The 22,842-nt window shown below is 41.1% G+C and overlaps 1 protein-coding gene across 4 annotated transcripts in view; it reads left to right on the top strand.

The window, feature by feature from the left end:
- Fmn1 (formin 1) overlaps nucleotides 1-22,842 on the top strand; it is a 343,149-nt gene that overhangs the window by 245,683 nt on the left and 74,624 nt on the right. For all 4 annotated transcript variants that reach the window (XM_055599030.1, XM_055599026.1, XM_055599041.1 and 1 more), the window contains one exon: nucleotides 18,855-18,947. In XM_055599030.1, the coding sequence (XP_055455005.1) occupies nucleotides 18,855-18,947 (93 nt within the window). The remainder of the gene's footprint in view (nucleotides 1-18,854; nucleotides 18,948-22,842) is intronic.

The raw sequence follows: 22,842 nt of genomic DNA, 5'->3' as shown, positions 1-22,842 counted from the left end.
CAGACCACTAGGAAGAGAGGAAGAAGGAGGACACCATGATGGGTGGAGAAGGAACCGTTTGGGCCAGGAGAAAGACTCCAATAATGGCATGGAAAGGACCAAATAAAAATGCAAGCAAATAGTTATAGAATTATGATTGGAAGATAGCCCAGATAGAAATGCTTAAGGCAGATGGCATTAGATGGGAAGTGGGAGGTGGATATTCAGGTTAATGAGACAGTGTAGGTGAAATATCTGCCCGGCCCAAGGTAAATAAGGCACTTATAAAATCTAACAGGTGTCTGTGTTTTAATAATTGTGATAGTGGGTTAGATAATACTGCCACAATAACTATAGGGCAAATAACAAATAACATTATATATCCCAATAATCATTTTTATCGCCTACAACAAGTTGCACCTGATGCGGGGCACCATTTTTATTTACAACAACAGTTGACCATTTTACTTTCTGTGTTCATCCTCTAAAAGTCTATGCTGGAAAAGTTCGTCCTCACATGCTAATCCTCCTTTCTAAGCCTTTCCTAAATGAGATGTTCAGTGAAACACATAGTCCAGGCATTCGGTGGACATTACATACCCTTATTCTAATACCGAAGAGTAGAAATCTCCCTATACTGATTCAAACTGTAGTTACCTTATTTATAGGCATTGTTATTTTTACTTAATAATTGTGTGTGCGCACATTCTCAGGCAAATGATATAGAGGCCAGAGGTCAGTTTCAGGTGTCTTCCTCTATCACTTTCCATTCTATTTTTTTAAGACAGAGCATCTCACAGGGCCTAGAGGTATCCAATTTGATTAGAATGAACATTAAGAATATTCCTGTCTCTTCCCTTTCAATGCTGAAATTAGAAGCATGTGGGTTTTTTTTGTTTGTTGTTGGTTGGTTGGTTGGTTGGTTGGTTGGTTGGTTGGTTGGTTGGTTGGTGTTTGGTTTTTCAAGACAGGGTTTCTCTGCGTAGCCTTGGCTGTCCTAGAGTTGCTTTGTAGACCAGGCTGGCCTTGAACTCACAGAGATCTGCCTGCCTCTGCCTCCCCAAGTGCTGGGATTACAGGTATGTGCCACCTCACATGGTTTTCTTTATTTAAATAAGATTTTAATACAGTATATTTTTACTACAGTGCCCCACACCCAACCTCCCTACTTCCCCACTCACCCAAATCCACACCCTTTAAAAGTGCCGAGTCATGCAGTGAAACACCAAAATGGCCCTTTAAAATTGGAGAAACACTAGTGCTACCGAAGAGAGAGAATCAAGTAAAGCTGAAGAAAGGGAGATACTGCCCTTTGCCTGCATAGTATTCATTTTATAAACAAGGAGTGTGTACACCCTTCCCCATGAGTTACACTAAACCAGTTCACTCATAAGTGATAACTCCGTGTCAGTAGTCCATTGAATTCAGGGATTCAGGAAGCTCTGGTCCTGCTGACCACATTTATTCAAGTTTGACACATTCCTAGTCTCTGTGACACTCAGCCGACACAGTGAAGGTATCATAGTCTTCTACCCCACTCAACTACGGCAAATTCTGGAAGGTCCAGGCAAGATGACCTATGAAGGGCAGGTCCTGCAGGTATTGGGTGGAGGTAGTACTTAGAAGAGATGTGGGGAATTGATCCATTAGGGCAAGTCTGGCTTATTTATCACTTTTTGGGAAGCTCCAGAAGATCTGAGTGGAATGATTACTGACCATGCCTAATTTATTTGCTCCTTGCTTCTTTGTAGCCCATTTGTCCATGGCAGAAGTTTATTAAGTATGAACTCTGGTACAAGAGTGGAGACATTAGCCAGAGTCCTGACCATGTTGCCATGGTGTTAAAAATATTTAGTCTTACAAGCAAAGTCTTAGAAATAATTTTTTTAAAAACTTTGATATGATTTACTTTTGTAAAATGATTTCAACAAAACAGGCCTTAAAGAACTGGGATAAGTGTTTCAGAAAGGCCGTGGGTGTAAAAGGTTGAACGGCACTGTGACTTGTGACTTTTGAGGCGAAGCATCCAATTAATTGCGGCCTGGTGGGTAAAGGTCACACATTTCCCGAATGGAATGCCTTCAAAGATGAATTATACAGAAAGGAGAGAAGATGAGGAAACTGAGACTTGATTCATCCATTTAAATAATGGAAGAATTTTGTGTTTCCCTTTGAAACCATGATTGTGCCATCTCCAGGTGGGAAGAATGAGTTGGTTGAGTTATGCTGTCCTGGCTTCCTCCTCTCACTTTGCACTGTCTATTTCACTTACTGTTTAAAAATCAGTACAGTTAAGAGGATTTATTGGATTTGTTTGTTTGTTTTTTCTTTGACAAGAAGCATACAGTAAAAGCTGCTTCTTTTGGAAAAGCCTGAGTCAGAAGTCCTGAATTCAGATCTTTGATTTATAAACTATGTAACCTTTGGCAGATCATGTGGCTTCCTTACCTTCCAGTAACCAGGTAGTAAAATTGAGGCACTCCTACTCACGCCCATGATTTTTGTAGCACTTACAGGACCGTATGCAGGCAATCTCTTCGCACAGTGTGAGCACAGAAGATGCTATTTTCTATTCCCCTTGTGCCGTTGCGTATGGATTCCAGTACATCCTTGAGCTGTTCACATTCACCTTCAGAATGTCTTGACTTAATCCCTTGCTTCCACCTCTGCACATCCTCAGTTGGCTGAAATGCTCCAGCATATTTCCCTGTTTCCATTCCTCACACGGCCTTGCTCGTTCAGTGTTCACCCACCAGACAGCCTGCCAGCGCTTGGGTACTGTGTATTCAATCTTCTTGGCACCAGATCCAGTCTCATAGCCGTGGACTCCAGATGCTGCTTTTACCTCCTCTGCTTTAACCACGCCCATTCCATGCCATCTAGCCCCTTCCCTATGTAACTTCAGCCACGTAATGGTTCCTTTGGTTCCAACCTTGGTGAAGCTTGTCTCTACTTCAGGACCTCCTCGATAGCTATTTCCTTTGACTATAATAATGCTCCGTGACTTGAGTCTGCTCTGCCTACCCAGGCTTCAGCAGTCACTTTGATTTCAAGATCTCTATTGCAGCTCTCTATTTTGATGTTGCTGTTAATTTCTGTTCATTTCCTATAAAATTGTTCGCTTCTGTCACCTTCTCTATATAGGTATAGATTTAGCAAGACGTTTCTAGTTTATATTGTGCCCATCAGGACCTGCCACATGCTCATTGTTCACTCAGTATTTGCTGAGTGATTGGCTAACCAGGCAAATCAAGAATCATAGAAATGACTCATGACTCAATTTCAAATCATTGCTGTCCTGGCTAGTCTATCTATCTATCTCTCAATGTGTCACAATCTAGGGTCATTTTGGCAAAAGAAAAACCTCAGTTGAGAAAATGCCCCCATCTGATTGGCCCATGGGCAGACCTGTGGTGCATTTTCTGAAGATTAATGACTGATGTGGGAGAGCCCAGTTTAGTGCTGGTGGTGCCAGCCCTGGGCAGGTGGTCCTGAGGTGTACAAGAAAACAGGCTGAACAAACTGTAAGGAGCAAGCCAGTAAGTAGTGTTCCTTTATGGCCTCTGCTCCAGTTCCTGCCTCAGTGATGGACTGTTACCTGGAAGTGTAAGATTAATTAAGTCCCTCCCTGAGCTGCTTTTCACCATGGATTTTATCCCACTAATAAGAAAGCTAACTAAGGCAATTGCTAACTTTGCTCTCAGAGAGAAATTAGATTAATTCCTTATGGAAAGAGATGTCAATAAGCATCAGTGGGTCAACACTTTCAAGAAATAGACTTTAAAGTATTCAGAGATTGATGGACCAAGGAGGCGGTAAGTCCTTCGACTGCTAACAGTTTGAAGATGTTGTTGTTGTAGAAAGGCAGAACAGGTGTCATTGGAAGTTGCTAGATAAGTCTGAAGATACAGCCCAACACTGAGATTGTTAGACTCTTATTTATCTGTTGTCTTGGTGTATTCTACAAAACTCTTATTCAGTGGGTTGCTAAGTTCATTTCTAGAAGTAAGTGACTTGGAAAAACTGAAAACCCCAGGTATTCTGAACACTTACAAGATATAAAAGCCAACTGTCAAATTATATCACATTCACATCTCAGGTGTTCTCTTTATAAATGATTTTCAAGGATCTGTTTCATAGTCAATCCATCCCTCAAGTATTTTTGCTTGGATAGTTCCTAGAAGTAGAACTGGTATCCAGTGTGTTAGTCAATGGAGAAAACAAAAATAACAAGTGGGCCAAAGTGAGTAATCATGAAAGATACTTGTTTCCTTCACCCTTTAGTCTAGAAAGGGTTAAAAGAATGTAACTTGTCAGTCTCTGACAATGAGGCCTTTACCTGACTGTGAAGCAACTGTAGCCCTTCATGATTTCCTGACGTGCTCCACAGCCATAGCAGATCTTCCATTGATTCCCTTGCACTTAAGATGGGGTGATGACTCACAGATGCCTCATAAACCTTCTAGATGTTTATAATTATTCTCAAACTTTAAAGTCTGTCTTGCTTGTGCTGTTTTTAAATTTTGGAATAAATTTAAATTGCTTAAAATTCAGAGGTCACATAAATGTTATGGGGTAGTTCTCATAGAGCCCTCACCCAGCTTCCCCAATCTTATCACCTTGTGTTGCTGTGCTGTGTTTGCCAGAATGGAAAAACCAGCATTCATACATTTCTGTTGACTGGACTGTTTCTATGGAATTCACTACTCATGCTCTTCTGTCTGAGCATCACTGCACTATGCTGCTGTGGCTCCCTCTTCTCTGTTGATCTATGTTTAACAATCGCATTTTGCCTGTTTCATTTAAATGTACACAAGCAGAACCTTTACACAGCCATATATTTATAGTATTCCATCAAATAATTAAATTATGTAAGTGCAGTAAAATGAGGAACCAGCACAAACAAGTTTGGAAGGAACACAGCTGTTCTCAATACAGACAACTTGGTGATGATAAAACAAGAAAACCAGAAAGCTGTCTACAAGCTGCAAAATTTTACCCTGAGTAGTTATCAAGAGGTAAAGGATTGGAAAATTAGCAATAACTTGGCAGGTTTGTTAAAATAAGAGTAAGGAGGTGTCCATAAGTTACAGTGGTCTAATGGGTTAGCCACACTTCCATAGAAATAGACCAAGTCTGAGACAGGAAGCAGGAAGACCAGGGGGATCCAGCCAGGCCTGACACCCGAGTCTCGGTTGCCAAGCTGTGCTCAAGCTACAGCACTATAAACTTGTGTCAGGTCCAAGAGTTTTCTAAACAGAAGAAGATCTGTGGGTGGTTTTGCGAATACCAAAATATTTTTTCAGCCGAGTAAATTGTGTATCTCAGATCTCTTGGAAGATTCACACTACGGAAGTAAAATCTCTCTGTGTCAGAAAACCAATGAGCAGTTAGAACAAGACCTCTTATGCACAAGTGCTGATGCAACTTGATGTACTGGGGTGGGTTGATACAGGGGGTAGGGTGAGGGAGTCCCCTTTTCTGAGAAGAAGGAGAAGGGGAAAGAGGGTGGGAGGGTGGGACCCAGAGGAGAGGAGGGAGTGGGCTACATTTGGGATGCAAAGTAAATAAGTAAATAAACTTATTAAAAATAAAAGGCAACCTCTTTAGTCACAGCAAAGGGAGAAGGGGTATTAGCTAACATCTTTATTCAAAGATTCTCCCTCAGGGTTCTTGGCTTTAGGTGGACAGAGGTCATGGGCTGTAACTCCATATTTTAGCTGTCCATGGTAACTAGCAGCCCTAGTTGTGATGGTTGCCACGCCTTTTAGTAACTTCACCTCTTACTAGGCCATCAGTCTCCTATTTAAAAGAAAGGGATCCCCGTGATAGCATTTGGAGGTTTGGCTGTTTCCCTAGTGCTTTTACAATGCCGAGGCACTTGCATGGGTGGCCCAGTTTTTCCAGAGCTTCCCTGGAGATTGTAAAGGTAAGAGCAGAAGAGCAAAAGGGTTCAGAGTCTGTTTCAGCTACTTATGATCTAGGTTCTCGTCCTAACCTGAAAAAATGGAGAACATAACAGGGCTAAGCTCAAGGGGTTCTTGTGAGAAATAAAGGACAAAACAAAATGCATAAGTCTGCTAGAGCCTTTGACACTATGGGACATAAATATAAAGATGATTTGCTTTTAACCAAAAGATTAAGAACTTGTAGTGGTTTGAAGGAATTACACAAAGAGATATACGTCCACGATAAGAGTGGATGACCACACTCGGTAGGAACACCAACCTTCCCTGCCCTCTAACACAAAGAGGAAACAACCAAGGGAAATCTAGAGTACAGGATACCACACTATACCTGGCCACTTGTGTTTTTAAATCACCTTTCTGGATCATTTTGATGGTTATTAAAAACATCATCAGATCCCTCAGTATAAAGAAAAAAAAAATCTGCTAAATAAGGGGAGGGCCTTGTTTGACCTTTTCAGTGTGTTTATTTTCTCAGCAAATATTTATTCTAAGCACTGAGCTAACTGCTAATTTTAAATAAACTCACTGAACTATCAAGCCATTTGGAAACACATTTTAAGAACGAGTTTTATCCCCACTTCTATGGAAGCCATCTACCCTACTAGTTTGTCAGATTTTTTTTGTCCTGCTAAGAACAGCATCAGATTGCTTCTAAGGACAGCGGTTTCACTTCCGGATCTGACTGGGGTGGGAAGATACAGGCCATATGCTCTGGTGTCTCTTCTGCAGATTTAGAAATGCTTTTGCAAAACCCTTCACAATTACACCCGCATAGATAATGTCAGCCAATACTGCTGCCTCTTGTTTCAAGTGCTTCTGTAGCTTGGAAGTTGTTTTACAATCCAATGCCATATTTCCCTTTGGGTTGGAAGCCCAGTCCAAAATGGAATATTTTAAGCTTAGGATGACTTTTCAAACTGATAATGTGCATTTTAAAATTATTTTTTTAATCTTTAAATAAACGTAATTGTAAATCAAAATCCATAATGGCAAGTTCTTGGATGAAACAGCAAAAATGAGGCAGCTGGCTAGCCACTAAAAAATAAGTAATTGAAGGGCTTTCTCAGTTGTATCACAAGTACCTGGTCATCTCTTGGGACACAGTCACCTTTGGGACTCATAGGACATCAGGAGAAAGATGGGATGGTCCTTTTTCGCTTTAGAATTTATTTTTCAGCTCATTATCATGAGGGCCGATGTCAGTGACTCACTGGGCACTTCATACTTTATTGTAATACCTAAGCTTTGTCAGAGAATCCTGCTCATTGTCAAGTCGGCTGTCCTACAGCCCCTCATTCTCCCTAACACACACCACACAAATCACATGTAACCACATAATAGCCTCCACTTAAAAGTTTCAGCAGCTCGTCTCCTCTAAGTGGACAGACACTGGGATGCAGGCTGCCAGGGGCTGCTGGACCTGCAACCCTCCTTTTGCCATAACTCAAGAGCAAGGTAGGATCCGTGACAGGTTTACAGGAGAATGTGGCTTTATATAGCTGAGGTCAGTGTCTGGAAGCTTCCCGCTAATACAGCTAACAGTGTCCAGCAAGGGAGACCATTGGCCACGTTGTTACCCACTCTGAACTATTTCTTGATCTTCAACTCTATTTTCAAACACATCCTGAGAAATCCTGACTCCCGGCAAATTGACAATGTGGCCCTCTTTATGTGAAGCCTTGTTTATAGGCCGCAATTCTCCTGACAGATTTACAAGAGTCTGTGGAGTTTTAAAAGACGATTGCTTAACAAGCATTAAGTGAGACACACAGGACTGTGTAAATATTTTAGCTGGAAGAGGGGATTTTTAAAAATGCCTGAGCCAAATATTGCATTAAATCTGACGACAGTGGCACACTGATCAGCAGTAGTCGCCAGCCTCGAGCCTCGCCAGTGATTCCTGTAGCCAAGTCTAGATACCAAACTCTAGCCACCAAGCTTATGAATTGTGCTTTTTCAAGTAACTTTCCACACACCCCATTTTCTCTGTCTTCTTCTCCGCCTTTCAGTCTTTTGACTTATTTCCTTTAGGGTCTATTTAGATGTAAACAGTTTCCAGAGTAGAAAATTACAGTTAAAGTAAGTACCTGGGAAGGTCTGAGGTGAAGACACTGAGCTCTGAGGTCAGAAAAAACCATGGGGATCTTGCAGCCATCACAGCTGAGCAGCTGGACACGGTTGCATTTTGCTAATAAGCTTGGGTATGTTAATCACCGGCTTCTCTGTAGCTAGCTGTTGCACTGTAGGGAGAGAAAGCCTTAAGGTTAGTCCTGCTGCCTCATTCCTCCCCTTGCTGTTCTCTGTGTAAGACAGAAGCCTTTTGCCCTCTGTGTCTGTAAGATTCTGTCATATCACAGGAGTAAGAACGGCCATAAATAAGCTTCTTGACTTGCTAAACCGAGCAGGGACTTCAGTGTGTGGCTCTTGCTACTACACAACTTCTGTGGAAGTGAGAGCTGGGCTCTGCCTTTGGCGGTTCTACCAGCAACCTCATGATTTTTACTCATGAACTCCCATTAATGATACGTACATACCTGAAGTAATTCCAGTGGGCTGCCCAATACTGCTGGCTCTGTTTCTCTTCCACAGATGGTCCAAATCATTGTTTGATATTGTTGATTGACTAATATGAATATCCTAATTTTATGTGTTTATGAGTATAGAAATGTGCATTTGAGAAATTGTGGTGTTCGCTATAAATGTGTATGTTGGTATTAACAACAGAGTGATTAACATTTAAATTAAATGTGATGTTAGGATTCCCCTCCACAAAAAAGCTGGTTTACTTAACAGACTTCAAAAGTGATCTAATGCTTTTTGTATATCATTAGTCATTGTTTGACAAAGTTGTGTCTTGCAATTATCCCTTCTAGACAGTAATCACTTCAAGTTCATGCATTCCAGAGACAGAAACAGATTTAACCTGTGGGACCCAGCCACCTCTGCCAAGAGGCATGGAAAACTCAGTTTTCAAAGATTCTCCTCTTCCTCTCACTCATGGTAGTAAGAGCTTTGGCTGTACCAAAAGCAATTTGGCCATCGAGTTTTTGAGAACTCTGAAAAACGTTTTCCTACTTTACACAAGACTCGGCCTGCTGCAGCCTAAAGATGCAGTCCTGAACTCAGAGTAAGTTTGTATGGGGACAGTATAACCCAGGCCCTGGCTCCTTGTGAGACTGCTGCTGTAGTGTGGCTTTTCCTGCCCAGCTTTAGGGACACTGCTGAGTGAACTGTGGCATACACAACTGAAATTGTTTTTCTGACTATAATACAGTGCTCATGAGTTTTATAAAATAACACAAGAAAGCATAAATGAAATATTAATAGAAATTATAAACACTGCATTGGCAAATGTAAGTCTATAAAAGCTCATGTATAGAGCCAACCCCTGTGATGTTATGGAGAGCAAGGGCTGTGATGCAGAGACCTAGACACAGGAAACCAAAAGGGATGTTGGTGGCTCTGTTCTAGCCATGGTACTATGGAAGAATTTTCCCACTACTATATTTTTTATCATTATTTTAATTTTCTCTACATGTGTCTGTTGCCTTTATAGTACTTTTTAGAAGCTAATTGCTGTTCTTCTCCAAGAAGAGTTTGTTTTTTCTTAGAAGCCCAGTAACATCATTCTTAGCTCCTGCCTTACATGGCTTAGAGTCAGTCTGGAGGCCAGACTCTTGCTGAATGGGCTTTTGTTTTCCATTATAACAACAACAACAACAACAACAGCACTCTCTCTCTCTCTCTCCCTTTCTCCTTTCTTCCCTCCTTCCTTTCTTCTCTTTTCCCCTTTTCTCTTTCTCTCTCATACAGAAACACTCTTTTTTGTTGAGACAGGCTATCATTCCACAGCTAAGCCTGGGCTAAAGGTCATGATGTAGTCCAGGCTAGCCTGCAACTCATGCTTCTCCAGCCTCAGCCTCCCCATTACAGGGATTATTTGACCCATCGTCTCTGTCTATGAAACATCTATATTTCTCCAAACTCTTCCTACAAATAGACGTATGCCAAAATATTCATGAATTCTTTGTGATAATCCGTTATCACGAAAAATATATCTCAAGTTATATATTTACATATCTCGCAAGATCTTTTAAAATCATAGTCATTAGTTCAGATGAAGGTTTCTAAAGATTGCAGTTTTTGTAGAGACCCATGCAAGGAACATTTTTTTTTTTTTTTTTTTTTTTTAGTAAATGGCTGGATCATTTAACACTCTATAAATCAAATCATGCCCAGTCCATCTGTATTTAGGCTAGTCGTGGGTAGGTGATTAATGAATATTTTTCATGCTAATGTCTCACAGACCAAGGCTGCACCCATAACCACATAATCACCACAGTGGAAACTGTGAGTCAGCTCTGATGTCTGATAGGAGGGTCCTGTGAAGAGTGCGGACAGAACCGTGCAAAGGCTGGCAGTCAGTGGCCTAGCTTCGCAAATCTTTCCAGAAGTCCTAAAGCATGTTGGCATGTCCTCACTTAGCCCTGTCACTTCTGCTTAAATTTTTTCATGCAAAATACTCACAATCATGGGATATTAAGGTGCATTTGATCTCGAGCAGCCTCCCTCAGTGAAGTGAATCAGAATCATGGGATTCCCCTGGGCCTGAGATTCCTGGTGGGTTTATTTTTACACGACATTCCTCTGGGGAAAGAGGCACCCACTCTCTAGAAGGCTGTGTCCCTTCTGCCCTTAATCACATCAGCCCAATGGAGGAGCTTTCTGTACAAAGTGATTTCTGGGGGATGAACATTTTGTGATATATATATATATATATATTTTTTTTTTGTCATTGTTGTTGAAGGGGTAATGGAAGGTCCTTTTGACAGAGTCCTACTTCATAAGAGGATCTCTAAAACATCTCAGGCAGCTATAAACTTTGTGTGTGTGTGTGTGTGTGTGTGTGTGTGTATAGGGACCAGAGGTTGATGTCACGTTGCCTTCCTCAGTCATTGCTCTTCCTTTTTTGAGGCATGTCTCTCATTGAACCTGGAGCTTGCTGTTTCTCCCTTCATCCAACTGTCTCTGACCCCTCACACGGGGTTTACATCTTACCTTTTCTACCTCTTCTACCCCCAATCACAACTAGCTTTTACATGAGTACTTACAATCCAAACTCAGGCCTCCATGGTTGCATAGCAATCACTCTACCCATTGAGCCATCTTCCTAGTCCTGTCTGGTCCAATTTGATGAAGGAAGTACCTGTCAAGAACGAATTGGTTTTGGCCTTACAGTCTTAGGTGGATACAGTCTACCATAGCTTGGAAGGCATGGCCACAGAAATCCCAAGTCTGGCTGTTTACATTGCATGCTCAGTCAGAAAGCAGCCAGTGGACAGGAGGTGGGACTAGTCATAGAACCTCAAGCTCCCCCAGTGGTTCTACCTCTTCCAGCAGAGTTCTTCATAGCCTTCCAAAACAACACCATTCTCCTAAGACAGTGTTCTTCTATGGCAGCCTTTTCACATCACCTAAAAACAAAGCTATCCTTTCTCCAGCTTAACTTCATATGCATAAGGAGGAGGCTCAACTTTACACATACATGGCTATAGGGTTGGTCTCCACCTAGCCCACCCTTCTACATCTTGGCATACTCTTCCCAGCTGCTACTCCCCAGCAAAATTGTGAAGCCACTGGAGACTTCCATGGTGCCAGATTCAACAGTCGCTTCCCTGACTTCATTTTCTTTGACCCTCAGCAGGACTGTATAGAGCTGTGTGCTTTTTCTCCTTCGCTCCATATTGTTTTCCTCTCAGATGGTCTGATTCTGCATTCCTCATTTTCTATTTTTCATCACAGCTGGCCTCTCCTGCAGTGTGTGTATGCCCCAGGCTATGTCCTGTACCCCTTCTCTGCTCTGGCTACAGTCCCTCCTTGGCAACTCATCTATTGCTGTGGCTTTAAATACCAATTTTATGTCAGTGACTCCCTGGTGTGTATTTTTGTCTCAGTCATGTGTCCTCAGATGCATGCTTTTATATACAACATGAGTGTCTAGTTAACATTTCAAGCTTAACATGTCCTGAGTAATATTTTTGATTCTTCTGCTCAAGCTCATTCATGGACCACTTCCTTACTTCAATTAAAACCTCTAGTCGAATATCTTCCCAGCGAGACTTTTCCTGACTTCTTTAATAAAGCTGTAAGCTCCCTATGCTTATATGGTACCTTCTGATGTTCTTTCCCCTTTTCAGACTCCAGAGCCACCTGCTGTATCTCTGGAGTCAGAGATCTCTGTCTTATAGACACTTTTCTTGAAACTAAAATCTGGGCACAGGAGAATAGTAGACCAAGGAGAGGAGGCCCCTGAGTGCCTGTGCCTTACTATACCACCTAAGCTACCACAAATGGCCCCTGCCACTTCAGCACATTTCAGTTTAATTTATGGTATTCCCTCCTTCGTTACTTTTCTTGGCGTTTTCAATCTAATTCCCAAGGTGTCCTTTCTGGATAACCTTTCCTAGCCCAATATGCCTACCAATAGCCCAATAGGCCTACTCAGTGTTCCATGATACCACACTGTAATATAATATATTGATTTTTTAAAGGGTTTTTTGTTTTGTTGTTTTGTTTCAGTGTCATTAGGTTACAAACAGCTTTAGAAGAAGAATGTGGGTCTTGTTAGATATTTGTTCCTAATGTGTGGTACAGTGGCACAACAGGGGTGTGCCTCTTCCTCCTTTGAACCATCTTTGCTCTGTACCATCTCTAAGCTCATTCCCATTTCTACTCACAGTTCACACCCAAAGCAAGCAGCGTGTGCCCTGGCATCATAGAAGCCATCCTTCTCCAAGTCCTTTTACCCTTGCCTCTCTATAACCATCTCACCCTCCTAAGGTTATTCTAAGTCTTTCTCTCCTGTGAAAGATAACGAATAACACCTATCCATGCTTGTATCTGAAGAAGGCAGGAAGAGTGCTTGATTCCAAGAACTCATTGGAAAAAAAAATTTTTTTTTTTACCTATTAGAGATGTGTGGTCTATCTATATATGTACACATACATGTAACAATAATTAAAAAGAGGGATGTCATGAGTTTGAGAGGGAGTGCTCAGGTGCCAGCCCTTCTAGGGCCGTGTGGGCTGTTTGAGAAGTTGGAGACAGACTGCCTGGATGCCATGGTGAATGTAAACAGGGGGCTGATACTGTCAGATGTTGTACAGCTGCTTGCCTCCAGCATGGGGAACAAATCAGGGGCAACAGTGAACACAGGAAGAACACTTCAAGAGGCACAAACAATTTAATAGATAGCACAGAATCCAAGAGATCACCAGGAGATGAAATTATGTATAAGACATGTGCTATAGGAGGTGTAACCTCTTACAGATGGTCACTGAAATGTTTATTGGGATGAGATTGCATAGCATGCCAAGAAGGGAACCTTGTACAAAACCCAAAAGAATATTCACACTTAATGACCAGATATAGGAAGCCATCAGGGATAGGCAGGAGGGGGCAGAAAACTGGGGCAGCAAAGATAACAGCAAACTGGGACCTGCAAGTCCAGAATGGAGGACCTGGAAGGGGAAGCAGCCTGCAATGGAATCCTATGGCTGGCTCTTACACTAAGCAGAGAATGGGTGGACTTGTGACTTCAGAGTACATTTTCGGTGTCTTTGTCGGGGGGTAAAGTAAATCAAGAAAGAAGAAATATGCAAAAACAAATATTGGCAATTGTTTGATTATAAAAGGGATTAGTAAGTGATTTGTTGATTAAAGACACACGCATTAGAAATGTCAGTTATCCAAAGAGTTTGGGTGGCTGTTGTTATTGCCTAGCTGTTCTTGGAAACAAAAGCAACAGAATCCTGAGTAATATATTAACTAGCCAGTGTTCCTGTTGCTTGACTATATTTAATGGGTAAAGCCTACTTGATTTGAGGTAGTATTTACTCAAATGTACAAAATGATTCTGTATATTTTGGTCCTTAGAAGATTTTTTTTAATTATTATTTTTTAGAGTCAGGGTTTTACTATGTAGCCCACCCTGGCCTGGATGTAAACCAGGCTGGCCTCAAACTCAACAATCAGCCTCCCAAATGTTAGGACTAAAGGTGTGTGCCACCATGGTCAGTCTTAGAAACTCAAAGTCAGAGATATATTAAATAACTCTCGGCCAGTAAAATATATGGAAAGCTGAGAATGAGTAAATGTACTTGGTACAGGCAGCAGTTTGAGAGCTGGGGCGGGACCGTGTTTTGTTGAGGATCATCTAGACCAGAGCTTCTCAACTTTCCTAATGCTGTGACCCTTCAATACCGTTCCTCACATTGTGGTGCCCCCCAACCATGAGGGAGGAGAGAGATATGGAAGACCCACAAATTAGGACCATCCCATCTATGCCATCCTTTAACAAGCACATGCAAATACTTTAATAGTTTATTACTTCAAAATATGCTTTCTGCTTTCTGTAGAAGCTCTGTATTACTGCTATCCAAAGTAAGATGTTTTTTGTTTGTTTGTTGGAGCATCTTATTATATTGGGAATGATATCATTACAGAGTGTGAAGGTTAAGTTTTTATCCAGATTTTGCTTTCTAAACACACTTTCATTTAACGTTTACTTTAACATAAGTATATTTCGAGGATGAAAGCTAAAAAGTAGTCACTTACAAAACTCACACATACATGTATTGCTTGATGTGTGAAAAAGCACTGAGGACAACACTGTATATCCTGTTAGCTAACATGATGACAGTAAAGATGTGTCAAAGGAAAGAAGTAGCCATATGTTTACATGCCTTCAGTCACTAGAAACAGTCATCACTGTGTGCTGTATAAGGAGGGAAAGGCATTAGTCTAGTTCTGTCACTGATATCTCCCAGGTACCTGGTCCAATTTCATGCACATCATAGGGGCCGAGCAGACATTTGTTAAGTTGATGTATTTTATTCAGTGAAATCCTTTGTAATGAACTCCTTCACCAAGCATCATCTGCTCTTTACAGTCTGGCTCCAATTTCCTTTTCTCTCACCTAAACCCTGCCAATACCACACAAAAATGTCTATAAGCAAACAATTTGATAGGTTGCTATGACAGCCGTCAATGTTGGTCATTTGAGCATGGAGCTTATGGAAAAGACAGATCTTATAAGATATAAGCATGAGTAAAACTGACACAGAACCAGGGAAGCACAGGGATTCCTCATTGGGAATTAGGTAAGCACAGAGAAGTCAAATACAGATCAAAAAAGCATAAATTCTACATACATTGTATTTTGGCTTTGCAAAGTTCTGGATACAATGCTTAGTATCTTGTGTGCATGTGTGCACACACACAAACACACACACGCTATACATTGACTTAACTGAGTCCATATTGCAGTCACACAGTAATTAATAGCAGTTTCCCATGTACTTTGATACAAAATACGTATGATTTTTGACCAGTTACACCAGAGTTGCCTCTGTGTCCTTCTAACCTACTTTTGCTTTCTAAAGTACCTCAGTGAACTTTATTTTTAGGGGTCAAAAGTCAAAAATGTATAAGGTCTTAGATGCTTGACATTTGAAATCTTAAAACATTCAAGAACACATTTTTTTTTCACTGCAAGAAGTCAAAAGTGAGAGTCTTATCCTTTAAGTGAGAGATTTTAGTTGTTCTCTTTTATCCCATTGTGTATCACTTTATGTCTCCCTCTTACAACAGCCTCTCCTTTGTAGTTAACTTTAGAAACTAATGTCTTTTATCCTTGAAAATTTTACAAAGAGAGAAAAAAAAAAAGGATAGTTTTGGCTTTAATGTTGGAGGTCCTGGCACAGACTGTGTTTAAGGCAACTTTGGAGGTCTGACAGGACTATATAGTAGTATTCTAGTTGGACAATGAGTGGCATTTACGAATTTGTCCATGACCTCTCTTCTTTGTGCTCCTCCAGTCTCCAGTGTCATCATTAATTAGTCTTCAGTCTCCCGTTTGTCTGTTAGAAAGTGTCTTGGGTAAGCCAAGTTAATAAATTGGTGTGTGTGAGCTGCTGGTCACCAGAACATGCGACCGAGCAGGGGGCAGTAGGAGGGCAGCCTTCTCCTTTGATCCTGTGGAGAAGTTTAATTCTAGCAGGCCCCATGGGAGCTCCAGCCTGCTGGGGTGCAGAGAGGACTCCCCCCTCCAGCACACCCAAGGGACTGCTGTCCTTTGTACAAGCTCTGCTTTCTAATTTCAAAACCAGAACGCCAAAAGACGTGGGGAATGATTTTGCAAGTTATCTCACCTTTCCAGTGAATTTGCCCACATTCTTCAGTGGATTCTCACAATAGGTGTTAGGATCTCAGCAAGGGAATGAGGGGCATGAATCACTTCCGTCTTCTAAACGGGAGAGCTGTACTGTGTTGCACCTCTGTAAACTGAACACATTTTCTTCAGCCTTTAGTCCCCAACCACCACACTGTAATCTTCCTGCTGTGAACTGTCTCCTGACCAGCTTTACCAAATCAGCATCATAACACACAATAGTTTAAGTTGTTTGCTAGTGCTTCACATTCTGAAAGCCTCTTTTATGCATTACCTCATGTCATTCAGGAAGAAAGTGGTCCTCACTTACAGGTAAGACAAAAAGCTTACCTGAGCTCAGGGAAATCTTGGTCCAAGCACAGACTTTTTCCAACTCTAAAATATGGCACATAAGGTTTGACCAGTTTTATGGGCACCCCATTCGTCACTACTTCCAGGACAAAAGAAGAGCTGCAATAACCAATCTTTTCAATTCGGAAGTAGAAGCATTGTTTTAGGAACTATGGACACACGCTCTTCCTTAAACTTTACTTGAATTAGAAAAAGTAACCTTGAACGGATTACCTCAAGCTTTCAGATAGTTCTCATTTTTAAATTGATAGCATGACATATTATTTGTGCTTATAAAAATAGCTACTAGAATTTGAATGTTGCTGAGGGTGTTTTGAATTTAAAGAATTAACAACTGTGAGAAATCAAATGGCTTCATGTATTCTCAGAGTCTTAAGTGCATATCAGGAGGAAAGAATGTCACTCTGAAAGTTCACTGTCAAATTGTGATTCAAAACAGAAATCATTCAAAGTTTATTTGACCAGTTTCCTGTGCGTTGGTCTCCATCTTTGCTACCTTGCTTATGCTTTGTGGGAGGAGGTATTGGGCAGTGCTAGGATCATTAAAGTTCACTAAGCCAGAGGCTGGGGAGGTGACACAACCAGTGATGCTCAGGGTAGGAGGGCTAAAGGGTAAGAAAAACCGTAATGGGTAGTTTCATCTAAAAAGGGTTACTGTATTTAAAAAAAATTCATGTGTGTGTATGTTCAGTGTGTGTGTACATGTGTCTGTGCATACATGTGGAGGCCAAAGGTTAACACAAATCATCCTTTCACTCTACCATCTTATTTTTTGAGACAGGTTCCCTTAGTTAACCAATGGCTTGCCAGCCAGCCCGTGAGATCTTTCTGTCTCTGTTATTTTGAGCACTGGATCTACAGGCCAGTACATGCCTGTCTTTTAGTTGGGTGCTAGTGAGCTGAGCTTAGTTCCTTGTGTAGCTTAGATGACCTGATACTCAAGTTCTATCTGCCTTTGTGCCCCCAAGCACTTGGGAGGGGCACACTACATGGCTAGCTCTTTCTCTTATTTTATTTTAACTAGGTATCATGATTCGCTTATGATAAAAATCTTAGGCTTTAATTTTGTTTCTTAGACAAGGGTCTACCAGTAATTTCCAGCCATGACCAATAGTTGAAGCCACTGGCCAAAAACATATAGAAAGCATGGGAAGCCATCTTTTGCCTGAGTTAACTAACCACTCTTCGTGACAGTAAACTCTTGATTATCTCAGTTTCTGGGTAACCAAACCTGGGTCAAGGCAAACCTGCTCTTTTGACTATCAAAAGAGCAATTTGTTGTGAATTCCGGGTATCCTGTCTGAAGCAAATCTAGTGAAATTACACATGTGCTGGTGAAGATTGAGGTGAGCGGCGTGAGGTCAAAGGACCCTCACTCCTTAATGAATGTGCTGGAGTCTCAGAGTAGGAACAGTGAGACAGGTTATCTTAAGATCTTGAAAGGTTGTGCCCATCCCAGCAAAATATAGGATATCCTATTGCTTCCTGCGAGTAGTTATTTATCACCTCAAACTCAGGTCCTCCCTCCATTTCCTCATTGACCGATGAGCTAGTGGAGGGGGACTCAGTCTTACCCATCACCTGCTGCTTATGCTCGTCAATTTCCTCATCAAAGCCTACCTGTGGGTTTATTTCTACATTTTGTATCGTGTTTATTTTAAAGCTTTTCGAGTGGGTGACGTGTCTCACATATGCAGGTCACTGGGCGAGTTTGGATGTTAATGATGTTCTACTCTGAGCTTGTAGTTTGGATGGCGATAGAAAGACTAGCATGTGTAAGTTGGGGTCCAGTGTTTTCTGTCCTGATCACTGTGGCAGCACTTATGTTGTCAGCATTTTCATCTTGAAAATGGACCTTTGTTTGTTTAAGTGAGAGGCATGAAGAGCTGATACAGTACTTCTTAAACTGGACTGGGGTGTGCATGGGATCATGAGGAAACTCTAACTTGATTTTCCAGGCAATTTGGATTTGTGGGAACTTGAGCAAAATCTTTTTCAGTCTATGAATTGAAGAAGGCTAGAGACCATAGTTCCCTGGGCTCCGTCCTTAAATACCTACCCTGCCCCATTATGAGGAACAAAAAAGCAGAATACTTTACTTGGGACAAGTCATAGATATTTTCGTAAATGGCTAAAAGGAAAATTGAAGGTTGCCCACATTACTTTTCCCAAAGAGAGGTGTAGAATGTGCCTTTTGCCTGTGGAACGTGCTTAAGCCACGACTGACAGGGAATCTGTACAATTGATAACGTCGCACAGGGCCCGTGGAGGCCCTGCACACGTTTGTATCCTTGCCTGAGTCTAATCTACACTTCCCTTTGCAGCCAGTGAGCAGCAGATGAAGCTGGTGTGTAAGGAGTCCCCAAAAGAGTATCTGCAGCCCTTCAAGGACAAACTGGAGGAGTTCTTCCAGAAAGGTAGGCGGCTTCTCAGCTGTCATCAAGGTACTCAGGAACCCCACCCCCTGAGGCTCTCAGGGTTTCCACCGCCGCCACTTACTCCCTTCTGACCATAGACAACACCACTGGGTCCATCGTCCATTTTCTAATGGTAGTTTCATCCTCTGCTAATTGATTGCCCTGTAATTCTTCTGTCACTTTCCAAGACCATTACATCTTCCTAATCATGCACTGTTATTCCTGCTTTTGAAATATTTTGAAGGTAAACCTTTTGGTCCTTTCTGGACCACAGGTATCCCTGGTCCATATAAGGCTTATGTCGTCCTACAGCTCGGATTTCTGGTCATTCCTGCCACACCACAGGGGATTAGATTCCTGGTCTCATGAGCACGGCAACTGGGAAACTTGAAATTCGTTGTTGCTTGTTGTGTTGGATTTTTTTCATTCCTTCACAGAGAGGCAACTGGGGTCCAGTGAATGTCACTGTCCCACCCACTGGCTCTGTGGGATACTCAGAAGCCCCAACGCTTACTCAGGAACCTTTGCAGGTTCCGTACCTTCCTCCAGATTTTTGGTAGCACTGGGAAGCTTTTACTGAACAGGGTTACTGAACATGAAAATACAATGCTTTTATGTCTTTCCTATCTTACTGACACAAATTCAGTTTAAGATTCGAAAGAAAAATAAGTGTGGGGTTTTTTTGAAGGAAGCTTTCTTCTTTACTAGAAAGCCAGGGGACGTGCATGCAGGAACTCTTGGGGAAGTTACAACATGCTGTTTCTATTACCAAGTAAGGCCACATGATACCACACCATCAACAAGTTGGGTCAATTGACAAAGTATGGCCAAACCTCCTTAGAAATTAGCAAAGAAATTCTCAGTCCATGAGTCACAGGAACTCCATTGCAGCTGCTCCCTCTGCGGAGAACGCTGCTCGGGCCTCTGTGCGGAGCCTTGTTTTCATGAAGGCAGATGGCAGAATGGGTCTTGCTGAACCTCACAGCTGACAGGAGTAATGGTTTAGGCTCAATACTATCTTGAGAGCAATGACGCAAACATTTTTGTGAATAGGTAGGTTGTTTTTTTATGTTTTTCATCAAGGTGAATGTGTTGCTTTATGGTTATACCGTACATACATAACCTGTAGATGCTTCCATAACAGGAAGATACTTCTATTTGTTACCCCTAATTCATAATGGCAGTTTCTTTTCACATATGTAAAATGAATTTGAAATGACCTACATATGGCTTACATTTTATACTTCTAAATTTTTCTATTATTCTATAGCCAGAAAATTCCAAAGTGTGTATATTGGAGTTTTATCTGCTTGCATATCTTAATGGCCTTAAGTTTTTTCCTTAAAAGAGTGAGTGTCTGGGTACATTGAGAATTCTATTATTTTCATGAAAACAGGTAAATATGAATATGTTAGAACCTTGAAATCTTTCATATGTTGGAAATTTACTAGGTTTCCCAGCTAAAGGAAGCAAGTCCTAAAGTAGTGCTTCAAAATTTCAAAAATTCTTTGAATATTTTGATCATATTGACCTCTTTTTTAATTCCACTCAGATCTATTATCTCCATCCCCACTTTCCTACCTATTTCACTTTTGGGTTTTCTTCTTTCTTAAAATAAAAAAATCCTTTGGGTCCAGTTTGTAATGACTACCTACACTTGGGAGTGGGCTCTGCCATACTTGGTCACACCATTGAAGAAAACTGACTCTTTGTCTCCCAGTAGCTATTAAATGCCAATAGCTCCTCAGCTGTCAATGGGATTTCATGCCCACCCCAACCCCCAGGCTAGGATTTTGTCTGGCTTGATCTTGCACAGATCTCATGCATGCTGTCATAATCTGTATGAGTTTATATGTGCAACTGCCCTGTTGTTTGTGGGGAAACACTGTTTCTCTAAAGTTATCTACCACTTCTAGCTCTTTCAATATTTCTGCCCCCTCTGCTTCAAAGACCCCAAACCTTGTGGTTAGGGTGTGATATGAATGTCTCATTTAGGGACAGTCCTTTATCTCTGTATTAATCCCCGTCTACTCCAGGAAGCTTACCATCTGATGGTGGTAAAGTAATGCTATGACCTATGGTATAGCAATAAGTAATTATGAGTCATTTTAATATCTGTCCATTTGGCAGAATACCTGTGTGGGTTCTCCCCTGGATCCTATAACCTATCTAGCCACAAGTTCTTGACCCCGTTAACAGGGCCAGGTAGTGGTTGGTTGCTCCTCTAGCATTTGTAATCCTATTGCACTCTTATCTTGCCAGGCCTGTGTAGCTTGCTTGGTTCATGGCTGGGTGAGATTGATGACTAGTCTTCCCCGCCAGTATTTTAGCACATACCCTATGAGAGCTAGCCAGTATGAATGAAACCTCCAGGTAAATACCAGATTTGTGTCTCCATGTTCTTTGACTCAAATATAGGGAGGGTATGTGCAGCAACAGGGTCTTATTCTCTATATGGTACCATTGTGTATTTCAAGTTGAAGACTGCCATTGTCAAATTTAGTTTGCTTTGTAATGTATTTTCAAAGATATGGATTCAGAACCTGCCATATCTAAGACACTGATAATCCTAAAATGAATTATATTCTTAGATCCTTTACCAAGGACTTTCGTATTAGACAGAGGTAGGCCATAGCGAGCCCTCCCTTAAACAACAGAGTGAAGGGAGGGTAAAATGAACACCAGAAACGATCTCAAATCGTGTTTAAAAATATCTAAAACAAAGCACAAAAAAAAAAAAAAAAAAAAACATTTGAAGGGAATATTATACTCTTTTTTTTTTTTTCCAACCTGGAGAATATTGTGGGAATTTTAAATGTTCCCAGCGTGATGGGGTGAAAGTTCCATTGTGGATTTAGCACGTTATTATTACCTTATTATTTATCTGAGTTTATCAAAACAGCTTGGGCTTGCACTGTCTGATACAGCAAACATTGGCTACATGTTGCTGCCGGGCAACTCTAAGATGGCTAAATCTATTGCTGGACCAATAGAATCCATGGGAAATCCTTTCTTTCTGTTTCATTAATACTGATATCTTAAAGTGATGATATCTTCATTATGTAACGGGTTACATAACCGTTAGCATTGATGTATCTGTCTATTCTACTTTTTAAGTGTCACTAGCGGACAACTTAAAATTTCATTTGTGGCCCACATAATATCTCCGTTGGAAGTCTAGCCCAGAGCTATATGGTCCCCATCTTTCCTCATCTCTTTTTTTCTCTATCCTTTTCCTGTTACTGCTCTGCCTTCGCAGCTTTGTCACAGTGTAGAGTTTCGCCGACTGACCCTGTACCCTCGTGGGCTGTATCTGGCTGCCACCTAAGGCTGCTTAGGTGATGGTGTGTCACAGTACCATGTGAGGCCTTGTTCTGTAGTTTAGTGATCTATAACTAAGAACTACATGATCCATAGCATTAGCCTAAGTTGGTTTAGAGACAATAGCTTTGCTAACTTGCTGGACACACAAATGGAGTATCTTTTGATAACTATTAGGGCCATAAAGAGTAGTTCTTTAAAAAAAAATTATTCTGGCTAAGCATTTCAGAAATTTAATTCAGGGTCACTTGGCTCCTTTGTCCATGGGCTATGGTTAGGCAGGTCATCATGAAAGGAAAGTGGGGAGAAGACACTCTTTTTTATTTTTTAAGTGTGGGTGTTTTTCTGATTAATAGAATATGTAAAATTCTCTGCCTACCACAAATGCGCGTTATTGACCTTGGATAATCACATTTTATGGCAATTCTCATGCAACTTAAGTATAACGTTTATCTGATTCCACATTTTCATAAGTGTACCAACATGTGTTTCTAAGTGTAATTAAAAGAGAAAAATAAAATAAAATAAAATAAAATAAAATAAAATAAAATAAAATAAAATAAAATAAAATAAA

Source organism: Psammomys obesus, unplaced genomic scaffold (assembly GCF_907164565.1).
Source record: "Psammomys obesus unplaced genomic scaffold, mPsaObe1.curated_primary_1811, whole genome shotgun sequence".
NCBI lineage: Eukaryota > Metazoa > Chordata > Mammalia > Rodentia > Muridae > Psammomys > Psammomys obesus.
This window is presented reverse-complemented; position numbering and strand designations above follow the sequence as displayed.